This window comes from Otolemur garnettii, unplaced genomic scaffold, assembly GCF_000181295.1.
Source record: "Otolemur garnettii isolate 467f Iridium unplaced genomic scaffold, OtoGar3 scaffold00022, whole genome shotgun sequence".
Taxonomy (NCBI): Eukaryota; Metazoa; Chordata; class Mammalia; order Primates; family Galagidae; genus Otolemur; species Otolemur garnettii.
In genome coordinates this window covers 17072946-17085940 of record NW_003852417.1, presented here as the reverse complement: position 1 = coordinate 17085940, position 12995 = coordinate 17072946, and the positions used below count along the sequence as shown (strand labels likewise).

General features: G+C 38.8%; 1 protein-coding gene across 1 annotated transcript in view; it reads right to left on the bottom strand.

Annotated features, from left to right (window-relative positions):
- RAB10 (RAB10, member RAS oncogene family) overlaps nucleotides 1-12995 on the bottom strand; it is a 96519-nt gene that overhangs the window by 29415 nt on the left and 54109 nt on the right. Inside the window, exon 2 of the mRNA XM_003787449.3 lies at nucleotides 11403-11463. Coding sequence (XP_003787497.1) covers nucleotides 11403-11463 — 61 coding nt within the window. The remainder of the gene's footprint in view (nucleotides 1-11402; nucleotides 11464-12995) is intronic.

Sequence of the window (12995 nt, the reverse complement as noted above, 5' to 3'; positions counted from 1 at the left end):
AAAAAAAAAAATCTTCCCAGCAAATTTCTTTAAAGAGTTGTCTCTGGTTCATTCCTCAACTGATTCTAATTGGACTGCTCTAATTAAATACTCTACCAAAACTCCTTTTCAAAAGGTCTCCCAAAAATCTTCTGATGTCAAATCCAATAGTTACTTACTTTTTTAAATAGTCATGCATTGCTTAACAGGGATATGTTCTGAGAAATGTATTATTAGGCAATCTGATCCTTATACAAACACTACAGAGTGTGCTTAAAACAAATCTAGCTGGTATAGCCTACTACACACCCAAGCTACAAACCTGGACAGCATGTAACAGGCAAATGAAACACAACAGTAAGTATTTACATATCTAACCATATCAGGACACAGAAAAGGTACAGTAAAAATATGGTATTATAATCTTATGGGACCACCATCACCTATTCAGTAGGTCATTGACCAACACATCATTATGTGGTACACAAGACTGTACCTTAAATCACTAAGCAAATTCCACACAGTTGACCACATTCTGTTCTTGAAACACTATATTTTCATGACTTCATATATTATGTGTTTCTGTTCTTCATTCTAGGTCATTGGCTACTCTCTTATAGTACCTTTTGTTGGCATTCTAAGATTCAGAGATGATGGGCTGCCATTCTCCTCTACACAGTAGCGTGACTGATCTTCTTTAAACATTTGATTATATTTTTCTCCTTAAAATTTCCAACAGTTGGGTGGTGCCTGTGGCTCAAAGGAGTAGGGCGCCAACCCCATATGCTGGAGGTAGTGGGTTCAAACCCAACCCTGGCCAAAAATTGCAAAAAACAAACAAACAGACAAAAAAATTTCCAACAGTTTTACAATGGGGAAAAATAGGCTTTTCAACAAATGGTGCTATAACAACTGGTATCCCCATGTAAAAGAATGACACTGGAACCCAACCTCATTTTATATATAAAAATTAAGTCAAAACAGATCTAAGATGTAGCTCTTTGTAAATCTAAGAGCTAAAACTATAAAAATTCTTATAAGAAAATATAGGGGAATACCTTCAAGGTCTTCAATTTAACAAGTCACCAAAAACACAAGAAATAAAAGAAAAAATAGGTAAACTGGACTTGGCTGGGCACAGTGGCTCATCTCTGTAATCCTAGCACTCTAGAAGCCAAGGCGTGTCAATCAATCACTTGAGCTTTGGAGTTTGAGACCAGCCTGAGTAAGAGTGAGACCCTGTCTCTACTAAAAATAGAAAAATCTAGCCAGGCATTGTGGTGCATGCCTTAGTCCTAGCTACTCAAGAGGCTGAGGTAAGGGGATATCTGAGCCCTAGTTTGAGGTTGCTGTGAGCTATAACACCAGGGCACTCTACCCAGGGCAACAGAGGGAGACTCTGTCTCAAAAAAAAAAAAACCAAAAAACTTGTATTTCAACTGATACTCAAGAAGGTAAGAAGACACCCACAGGATGGAAGAAACTATTTGCAAATCATGTATTTGATAAGGGACTTGCGTATGTAGAATATAGAAACAACCCTTAGAACTCAACAATAAAAAGACAAATGACCAAACTTAAAAGTGAGCAAAGAATCTGAATAGCTCTCCAAAAAAAGGTACACAAATGGCCAATAAGCACATAACAAAACAGTTCAACATCATTAATAATTAACAAAATGCAAATCAAAAAGGTAACATGGCTATAATCAAAAAGACAGTAACACATGTTGGATATCCTCACATATCCAGGTGAGAATACAGAGAAATTGGAACCCTCACAAAACGTTGGTGGCAATGTAGTATAATATTGTCATTTTGGAAACCAGTCTGGTAGTTTTTCAAAATGTTAAACAGAATCCAGCAATTCTACTTCTGGGAAAATAAACAAAAGAAATGAAAACATGTCCACATAAAAATTTAAACACAAAGAGCCAAAAGGTGGAAACAACCCAAATATTCATCAATTGATGAACAGATAAATAAAATGTAGTATTAGCCATACAGTGGAAAATTATTCAGCTGTAAAAAGAAATGAAATACTGATACAACAGGACAAACCTGATAACATTATGCTAAGTGAAAGAAACTAGTCACAAACCACCGTATATTAATGATTCCACACATACATGAAATGTCCAGAATAGGAAAAAACTATAGAGACAGAAATTAGATTAGTGGTCAAGGAATTAGGCAAGTAAAGGATATGGGGTTTCTTTGTAGTGAAGAAAGAAAATTCTTTCTTTTCTACAATTGTGATGACTGTAGGCGAATATACTGAAAATCATTCAACTGTACACTTTAAATGAGATTATGCAATATGTGAATTACATTCCCAGTAAAGCTATTACAAAATAGACTAAAACATGAGACATTAACAACAACAACAACAAAAAAAGCCAACTTCCAACAACTTATTATAACCAGAATCCATTCCACACTCTTTATCCTGGGGCTTACAAAGCCTTACAGGATTTATATTTTTTCCAGCACCCATCATTTTGAGGTACTTTTTCCCCTAACCACTAAGAGCCACATTTTTTATGTCCCTAAATTTATAAGCTTGTTCCACTGCCTGTACACAATCGGCTCCTAATATATTTTCATTATTTTCAGTGGGCTTAACATGTTCATACATCTGCCATCCAGCCATCAATCTGAATATTTAATGAGTATCTACTATGTCCTGCAAGAACACACAGAGAACATGGGTTTGAAGTCAAACTCAAGTTTATCCTTGGGTTCTAGCTCTTCTAGCTGATTGACCTTGGAGGTACCTTAACACCTCCTTGAACCTTAGTTTTTTCATTTGTAAACTAGAGGAGTTAACTAACAATGAAGGGGAATATTTTCCATAAGATATGCAAAGATGCAGTAATGTCACTATATGAAACCCAAAATTTAATTTTCTTTTTTTTGTAAAGACAGAGTCTCACTTTATTGCCCGGCGTGGTGTCACAGCTCACAGCAACCTCCAACTCCTGGGCTTAGGCGATTCTCTTGCCTCAGCCTCCAGAGTAGCTGGGACTACAGGCGCCTGCAACAACGCCAGGCTATTTTTTGGCTGCAGTTTGGCCAGGGCCGGCGCCCAACCCAGGAGCCACAGGTGCCGCCTTCTTTTTAAGATGTTCTAATGATGCTCTAAGATAGTCAAAACCATCTTTGTAGATTTATAGATACTCTATGGTATCAAGAGCTGTCTCAAGTTATGTTATTTATTCATTTTTTAAGAGACAGAGTCTCTCTCTGTCACCCAGGCTAGAGTGCAGTGACATGATCATAGCTCAAGAGTCTCAAATTCCTGGGTTCAAGTGATCCTCCTGTGTCAGCCTCTCAAAGTGCTGGGATTACAGGCATAAGCCACTGCATCTGGCCTCAAGTTAATATTTATCTGTGCTTAAGTAGTACTTAAAACTGCTTTACAAGGAAAAACCTAGCTTTGCCCACACCTATTTCTGTAATGGAAAATAAAATGGTTTTTCTTTTAGTTAAGTTAAAAAGACTTGAACTTTTCAATTTTCTTAAGAAAAATTTTAGCCCTATCACTTGTTCATTTCATCTCAAAGTATATGGATCTGCCCTTTAAAACAAGGAAAAAAATCCCATTTTCTCATTCTACAAGTATTTATTAAACAAATACTACTACATTACATACTATTTCAGGAACTAAATGTAAAGCTGCAAGCAAACAAAAATGCCTGCCTTAACAAAGTTTACTTATTTATTTGTGGTCTAAGGGTAGACCACAAGTAAATAAAACACAGAATGTCAGAGTAAGTGCCAAGGAGACAAAAAAATAAAACAAAAAAGGAAATTAAGCCTTCTCTAAGAAAATACCAAATGGTGAGTACTGCTAGTGGTATGGCAGGGCCTGAAGGCTCCGGGGTCCCTGGAATGGAAGCTTCAGCAGCAGCAACTAGGCTGGGTTGCAGCCATGGCTTGAAAGCTCAGGAAGGCAAGAATAAAGATAAAGAGTTGCTCCCTGTCACCAAGCTGTGACACCTGGTTAAAGACAGGAAGATCAAGTTCTTCTCCCCTCCCATCAAGAAACCTAAGACTAGGTGGTGTCCGTAGTTCAGGGGGTAGGGCACCGGCCACGTACACCTAGGCTGGCGGGTTCAAACCCAGATTAGGCCAGCTAAACAACGACAAATGCAACACAATGACAAAAAAAAAGCCAAGTGTTGTGGCAAGAGCCTATAGTCCCAGTTACTTGGGAGGCTGAGGCAAGAGAATCCCTTAAGCCCAAGAATTTGAGGTTGCTGTGAGCTGTGATGCCATTAACACTCTACCAGGAGCAACATAGTGAAACTGTCTCAAAAAAAAAAAAAAAAATACAGGCTGGAAATATATTTATCTAAGACAAAGAATGTATAAGACCTGGGCTTCATTCAATAGTCAAGCATTGTGGTAGACACCTGTTAGTCTCAGCTACTTGGAAAGCTGAGGCAAGAGAATCATTTAAGCTCAAGACTGTGAGGTTACTGTGAGCTGTGACAACATAGCACTCTACTGAGGGCAACATAGTGAGACTCTGTCTCAGGAAAAAAATAAAAATAAAAAATGTCCTGGGCTTCAGATAGTGCCTTTGTAGGAGGCAAAGGAAACTCCCCTTTCAATTTTGTCATAATTAATAACCATTGAGAGAGAAGATCTTCCACAATACTCCACCATAAATGCCACCCCCCAAAATTGCTATTATGCTATCTTCCCCATTCATTTACATTATACAATTAGCAAATTATATACACACTTCAATGTCAAATCTATGACTAATTCTCCAAGAAAGAACATATTGCAAAAAGAAGCTACTTGGCTAAATCTACATCAATACCACCTTGATAAGGGGTTTAATATTATAATTTAATTAGTTATGAAACACCAACATAAAAGATACTAAAATATTAACGGCCCTCTGAAGGAAAGATCATCACCATTTATGTTCAGAGTAAGTTTGCTTTGACCCTTGACAGTTCACTCACTGTTCTTTTGTGTCCATCTTCAATAATCTTTTATACTCAATTATTTTCTCTTTTTATATAATCTGTTCATGAATTTTTAAAGCATTCTATATCCCATTTTCATTTATACATTTTATACAGTTATACTTTTAAACATGATTACATCTACCCCACAAAATGACCTAGCTTCTTGATCTCAAATTATCCTTTTCCTGGGTCCTTGCTGTGTTCTCATTTTATGTGTACTAGCCTCTAACAAATGTTTAAACAGTTAGTAATATTTCAAACCAGGCAACAGAGTCCTTGATTCTAGGATAACTGAGGACCCTTTGCTCTGAGCTAAAAATAACCATAGCTATTTATTCACTGGTCAAATTATTTTTAGGTTGCGGGTACACACATCCCCACACACACACCCAAGTCTAATCTAATCTAGCAGGTTGAATCCAAAATGCAAAAAGAGATGTTAAATATCTGAAGCACAATTAAACACTGTACATGGGCAGCACCTGTGGCTCAAAGGAGTAGGGCACTAGCCCCATATACTGGAGGTGGTGGGTTTAAACCCAGCCCTGGCCATAAAACTACAAAAAACCCAAACAAACAAAAATAAAAACACTGTACATATTCATAGTATCTTCTTATGCCACCATAAAAGAAAGTCTCTTTTCTTCCTTGCCTGCCCCTTTCTCTCTTCTCTCTCTCTCTTTTTAGAGATAGGGTCTTGCTCTGTTGCCTGGACTACAATGTAATGGCATCATCACAGCTCACCGCAACCTCAAACTCCTGGGCTCAAGTGATTCTCTTCCAGAGTGCTGAGATTACAAGTGTATGCCACCATACCTGGCCTCTGAGCCTGTCTGCAAAACCACTGTTTTCCTCTCCTATTAAAAACTTTCTTCTTCCCAGTTTACTTAGTATGATCAAGTTTCTCAAATTATAACCTAATAGCAACAGAATTTTCCTTACATAAAATAATACATAGCTAAGAAACACTGTATGTAAAATCCTACTTTTCCCACTGGCATATCACAAAAGGAGTGGCATGTTCCCAAGTTCCCAAGAAATGAAATAGTTTATTTCCTTAATTGTTGGTACCACACTCAGGGTTAGGGAAGCTGTGTACTCTGGCTACTGTTACAACAGTTATTTTTGGTGTGGACTCTAGAAAGCACTGGAATAGAACAGTGCCAACATCAATCTGCTCTTCAGGGCGACCCCCAATTTTATGTGTTTTGTTAACATAATGAAGTTATTCCTCACTTTATAAATGTCAAATTTTACCTGCTGAGTTTTATTTTTAAAAGACCTGGATTTCCTCATAGATATATAATTTGTCTATACCCAAAATACCATAAGTTTAAATTATCTACATCCAAAAAAACTTTTTCAAAAGTGAAAAGCCAGGCTTGGTGCCTGTAGGTCAATGGTTAGGGCACTGGCCACATACACCAGGGCTGGTGGGTTTGAGCCTGGCCCTGCTAAACAACAATGAAAACTACAACAAAAAAATAGCCGGGCATTGTGGCAGGCACCTAGGAGGCTGAGGCAAGAGAACTGCTTAAGCCCAAGAGTTTGAGGTTGCTGTGACTCCCTGGCACTCTACCAAGAGTGACATAGTTAAGACTCTGTCTCAAAAAAAAAAAAACAACAACAATGAAAAGCCAGGCTGGGTGCCCATAGCTCAGTGGTTAGAGCACTGGCCCTATGCACTGGGGAGGTTTGAATATGGCCAGGATCTGCTAAACAAAACAAACAAACAAAGTGAAAAACCTGACACCTGCCCTCTCAGAGCTTACAACAGTGGGAACAGGAACAAATAAGCAAATTAATATATAATCATGAAATGTGATTAAGTGTTAGCAGGGTAAACAGAGTGAAGTGATGGACAATGGAATAAGGAAGGAAGAAGAAGTAATTTTTTTCTTTTTGCAGTTTTTGGCCAGGGCCGCATTTGAACCCGCCACCCCCAGTACACAGGGCTGGTGCCCTACTCCTTTCAGCCATAAGCGCCACCCAGAAGAAGTAATCTTAATAGAATGATGAGGGAGATTCTCTCTACAAAGGTGAAGTTTAAGGTGAAAAATCAAGTATGAATAGTAATCGACCAGTTATTCAGTCAATAAAGATCTTCTGAGCATCTAATTGCCAGGTATTGGTGATGGGGATATAAGCACAGATCAGACAGATGGGACTCCTACCCTGAAAAACCATATAGTTTAGCAGGATAACAACAGTGAACATATCGTCCCAGGGCCCAGTGTCTGGCCCTCCAATAGTCTGAGGGACAGTGAACTGGCCTCCTGTTTAAAAAGTTTGAGGACCCCTGACCTAGAAAGACTGGGCTGCTTTAGCCAGTTATAGGGCCTCTCAGAGAACACTGAATTGAGATCTGAATAAAAGAAGGCAGCAGGGCAAAGATCTGATGAGAAGCATTCTAAGCAGAAAGAAGAGTAAAAGTACGAAGGCCTTGCGATGGGGAACATGCTTGGCATGCTAAAAGAAAGGGAAAAAATGACATAGTGGCTGGAGCAAAGCAAGTTGAGAGATGAGGGACAGTAGCCAGAACCTGGAGTTTTCAAATTTAATTTGTTGAAATGGGAAGCCTCTGAAATAAAGGGTACTTTTCAATGCCCAGTGAGATGGGGGGTGCAGTAAAAAGTGGGGAGGGTGTCTACAGGGCATGTACAAAGGCCCTAAGTTAGAAAAGAATTTGCCATGTTTATGGACTTGAAAGAAAACTATACCCAAGAGATAGAGAGTTAACAGTACCAAATGATATCAGAAAGGTCCACAGGGGCCCACCTATACAAAATGCATTAAGGAATTTAGATTTACAGTTTAATCTTCATTTGAAAAACAATGGAAAGCCAAAGGGACTATAAAGATGGTAAGAAATGATAATCATGACTAGATTTATATTTGTAAAAGGTTACTTTTACTAATAATGTAGAAAAAGTACTAGAAAAAGGTCAAAGGACCTATTAGAATCTTAGAAGACTACTGCTCCAGGTGGCTCAACGCCCGTAATCCTGGCACTCTGGAGGCTGAGGTGGAGAATCACTTAAAGCTAGGAATTGAGATCAGCCTGGGCAACAGTGAGATCTCATCTTTACAAAAATTTTTAAAATTAGCTAAGTGTGGTAGCGTGTGGCTATAGTCCCAGCTACTCTGGGTATCTCGTCTGGTACTGCTCTCTCTCTCTGGTGTATAGTTTTCTTTCAAGTCCATAAACATGGCAAATCCTGACTCAGCGCCTGTGGCTCAAGTGGCTAAGGCGCCAGCCACATTCACCTAAGGTGGCGGGTTCGAATCCAGCCCGAACCCGCCAAACAACGATGGCTGCAACCAAAAAATAGCCTGGCATTGTGGCAGGCACCTATGGTCCCAGCTACTTGGGAGGCTGAGGCAGGAGACTCGCTTGAGCCCAGGAGTTGGGAGGTTGCTGTGAGCTATGAAGCCATAGCACTCTACCCAGGGGGACAGCTTGAGGTTCTGTCTCAAAAAAAAAAAAAAACATGGCAAATCTTGGTACTCTGGGATGCTGAGGCAGAAGGATCACTTGGGCCCAGGATTTCCAAATTGCACAGAGTTATGATGACCACAACGCACTATCACCTAAACAACAGAAGGAGACTAAGTCTCAAAAAACAAAAACAAGGGTGGCACCTGTGGCTCAAAGGAATAGGGCGCCAGCCCCATATGCCAGAGGTGGCAGGTTCAAACCCAGCCCCGGACTGAAAACCGTTTCCAAGACTAATACTGAATTACAGAAGAGAAATTTTCATGCTATCCACAAGTATCTGGATATATTTGTTTGAACTAGAGAGACAGAAAACTCACTGTGCTTTTTGGTAGTCACTAGGCAAAGCATTAAGGACATTTGTTTTGTTTTTTTAAAGCTGGGATCTTCCTGTCACCCAGACTGGAGTGCAGTGGGAGGATAAAGTTTTGAATTTCAGTGTATCATAATAAGTAATAGGCTTTTTCATAGTAAAAGCTGCCTTAAATTATTATGGATAGCGCAAATCTCTTATTTAATGGGTTAACACGTCATACTCATTAAGAAGCTACATGGCTTTTTTCTCCCTGGAATGTTAGCATGTAGAAGTGTTTAATCTCAGAGCAGTTCTACTGAAAATGTCTAAAAGTTAAACAACTCTAAGTCAGAAATATTACCATGTCCGTGCTATACTTGAGTTTCATAATAGGTACAGTAGTAATCTTTTATAGATTAATCTTTAAGGCTACACTGGAGGACTTACTCTTCCAAAAGAGTATCTTTAAAGCAAACTCTCTTTTTAAAAACCATGTTAATTGCTTATTACTGTTTACTTCTAAAAGCTATGTAAATGATAAGAGGGGGGAATACATAAATCCACAAGGTCAGAAAAAGAAAAAACTTTGTCAAAAAGAGAGAGTAGATGGAAGAACAGGACAAATTTAGCAGAGTAAAGGTTTGATGTATTACATAAAGCAAAATGTATCTTTAAAACTTATTTGTGTACTTTGTTCTGTTATATACACATTCGCATACACATGTATATGTATACAAAGTCACAGTGTAGTATCTCCTTACTTTCAAAAAAGTTTTAAAATTATTGACATGTAATATACATACACACACAGAAGGGGATACAATTGAAAATAGAGCCAATCAATGTGGCAGGGCTAAGAACACAGGCCACATAGCACAATTGTTGACTGGTAATCAAGAATGAAAAATTATAATAACTGGAAAGAACAGCAAAAGCATAATGCACTATTTACAGGAGGCAAAATGATAACGAAGAACACCACTCTGGACCCTACATTCTGAGCATGCATGCATCCCAGCTCTGCCCTACAGGCTCTAAGATCTCAGTTAAAATATTTCAAAGTGTTTCTGTTTCATTATCTGTAAAAGAGAAGTGATCCAAGTGGAAAGAAAGCATATGCCTATATAAAGACTTGTATCAGCTTTATGCTCACAAGATGTTATACATCCTAACAATGGACTGGTACTGGGCAATAAAACGTAATAAAATTATTGATAATTTCCAAAATAATTATGCTGCGTGAAGAAAAAAGACCTTGGCCCTCAAAAAAGCCAAAGAAAAAAGAAAACACTATATGATTCCATTTTATACAGTATTAGAAAATAGAAACTAGTCTATAATTACAGGAAACAGAATATGATTTCCTGGGTTATGAGGAAGCTCGAGGAAACAAAGTAAGTGCCGTGGTGGTAGTTTCACAGGTTTGTGCATAAGTCAAAACTTATCAAACTGTACACCTTAAGCATCTGCAGTTTACTGTATGTCAATTATACCTCAACGAAGATTTTTTTAAAAAGGAATACCACGTATCTCATAGGGTCCTTGTTAGTAATTAATGGTTAATACACATAAGCTCATAAAACACATAATAGTCACTAAAAATCTTGTTACTGTAATTTTATTTATTTATGTTTTGTTGAGACAAAGTCTCACTTTGTCACCCTCAGTAGAGTGCCATAGTGTCATAGCTCATAGCAACCTCAAACTCTTGGGCTCAAGTGATTCTCCTGCCTCAGCCTCCCTGTACTCCCTAGTAGAAGTAGCTAGGACTACAGGCCCCCGCCACAATGCCCGGCTATTTTTTAAGAGAGGGGGGTCTCCCACTTGCTCAGGCTGGTCTCAAACCTGTGAGCTCAGGCAACGCACTCACCTCAGCCTCCCAGGGTGCTAGGATTATAGGCGTGAGCCCCCACACCCAGCCTTCCTACTGTAATTTTAAAGTCTATGATTCAGACTTGATTAAAAATTCCAAGTATTTTATTTTACTTCTGTGGACAAAACCGTATACAACCTGATAATAATAATAATAATGCTTATTCGGAGGCTGAGGCAGCGGGATGCCCACAGCCTGAGTCTGAGGTTGCAGTGAGCTCCGATGCCACTGTACTCTGCTCAGAGGCATAGGGTGGGACTCTGTCTCAACCAAAAAAAAAAAAGATAAAACACATTAAAGAAAAACAATAGAAAAAACTGAACAGCCAGATCTCATAGACTTGAAATCCAGGGCAATAATTTTTTATGTCACTAACAGAACTTGCTTCAGAGATAGAAGTTCTGGTGGTGCCTGTAGCTCAAGTGCCTAAGGCACCAGCCACATACACCAGAGTTGGCAGGTTTGAATCTGGCCCAGGCCTGCCAAACAATGACAACTATGACCAAAAAATAGCCAGGTATCGTGGTGGGCGCCTGTAGTCCCAGCGACTCAGGAGGCTGAGGCAAAAGAATTGCTTAAGCCCAGGAGTTTGAGGTTGCTGTGAGCTATGACACCAGGGCACTCTACCCAGGGCAATAGCTTGAGGCTCTGCCTCAAAAAAAAAAAAAAAAAAGCAAGTTCCACAGACTCTCAACTGGTGATAAGGAGGAATCCCACTGCCAAATCTTAAGGAATCTGGCATTCTGCTATATAAAATAAGTAAATCACTTACCATATCTGTAGCTTGATCTTCTTTCCTTGTAATTCAACTGTTTTGATCTTAAAGTCTATTCCTACAACACAGAAAAAAAGGTAAATTGTAACTGTGGCTTTGTGCTTGGCTACACTAAAATTAATTGGGATAAAAATGCTTCTACTTTTTAAACCTGTATTTGTTTGGCTCTGGATATTCACTAAGTATTCAATTCTGAATGTATGTGTCCAATTTTAAACCTGAATAATACAAGGATCCAGAATGGCAAGATCCAATAATATAAGGATCCAGAAATAGCTATAAGAGTTTTTACAAATTAGGAAATAAACTAAGTTTTAAAATATTCTTTTTTTTTTTTTTTGCAGTTTTTGGCCAGGGCTGGTTTGAACCTACCACCTCCAGCATATGGGACCAGCGTCCTACTCCTTTGAGCCACAGGCGCCGCCCCAGTTTTAAAATATTCAATGTTTTTATTCCATAAGAATAAAAAGATATGTCTTAGTAAAAAATGTAGGGAAAATATATATAGCCTTTACTAGTTTGCAGAACAACAGCAACAAAAAACTATCAGGGATAGAGGGCCATTTCATGACAAAGCAGTCAATTGTTTAGGAAGACATAATACGGTGACTCACGCCCGTAATCCTAGCACTCTGAGAGGCTGAGGTGGGTGGATAGCCTGAGCTCACAGATTCGAGACCAGACTGAGCAAGTGCAAAACCCCATCTCTTACAAAACAGCAGGGTATTATGGCAGGCGCCTGTAGTCCCAGCTGCTCATGTGTTTAAGTTGCTGTGATGCCATGGCACTTTACTGAGGGCAACAAAGTGAGACTCTACCCACCCCCCTCCCCCAAAAAGCATATGTTTACCACCTAATAACACAGAGCTTCTAAATACATAAAGCAAAAATTAATAAAACTGCAAAGAGAAATAAACAAACATACAATGACAGTTGGGAGATTTCAACACCTCTTTTCAATAACTGAGTATTTTTTTGTCAGGAAAATCAGCAATGATATAGAAGACCTGAAGAGCATAATATTAACCACTTTAACTTAGCTGACATTTACATAAATCTCCATCCAACAACATAATACACACTACTCTTTTCAAGTATACACTAAACATGTACCACAATAAAACATAAGGATTATAAAAGGTAAACATTTTAGCATATCAAAGACTACTGAATCATACAAAGTATGTCTGCTGATCACAACAAAATTACACTGAAAATCAGGAACAGAAAGACATCTGGTAGAAGTCCTAAATATATGGAAATTCAGGCAGCGCCTGTGGCTCAAACGAGTAGGGCGCCAGCCCCAAATGCCAAAGGTGACAGGTTCAAACCACCAAAAAAAACAATTGGAAATTCACAGGTCAAAAAGGAAGTTACAATGAAATTTAAGAAAACTCTTGGAATGTATTAAAATAAAAATATAACATCATAATCTGTGGAATGCAGCTAACACAATTTAGAGAGCATTTTATAGCATTAAAAGTTTACATTAGCCAGCCACACACACCCAAGGTGGCGGGTTCGAATCCCCAGCCCGGGCCGCCAAACAACAATGATGGCTGCAACCAAAAAATGGCCAGGTGTTGTGGC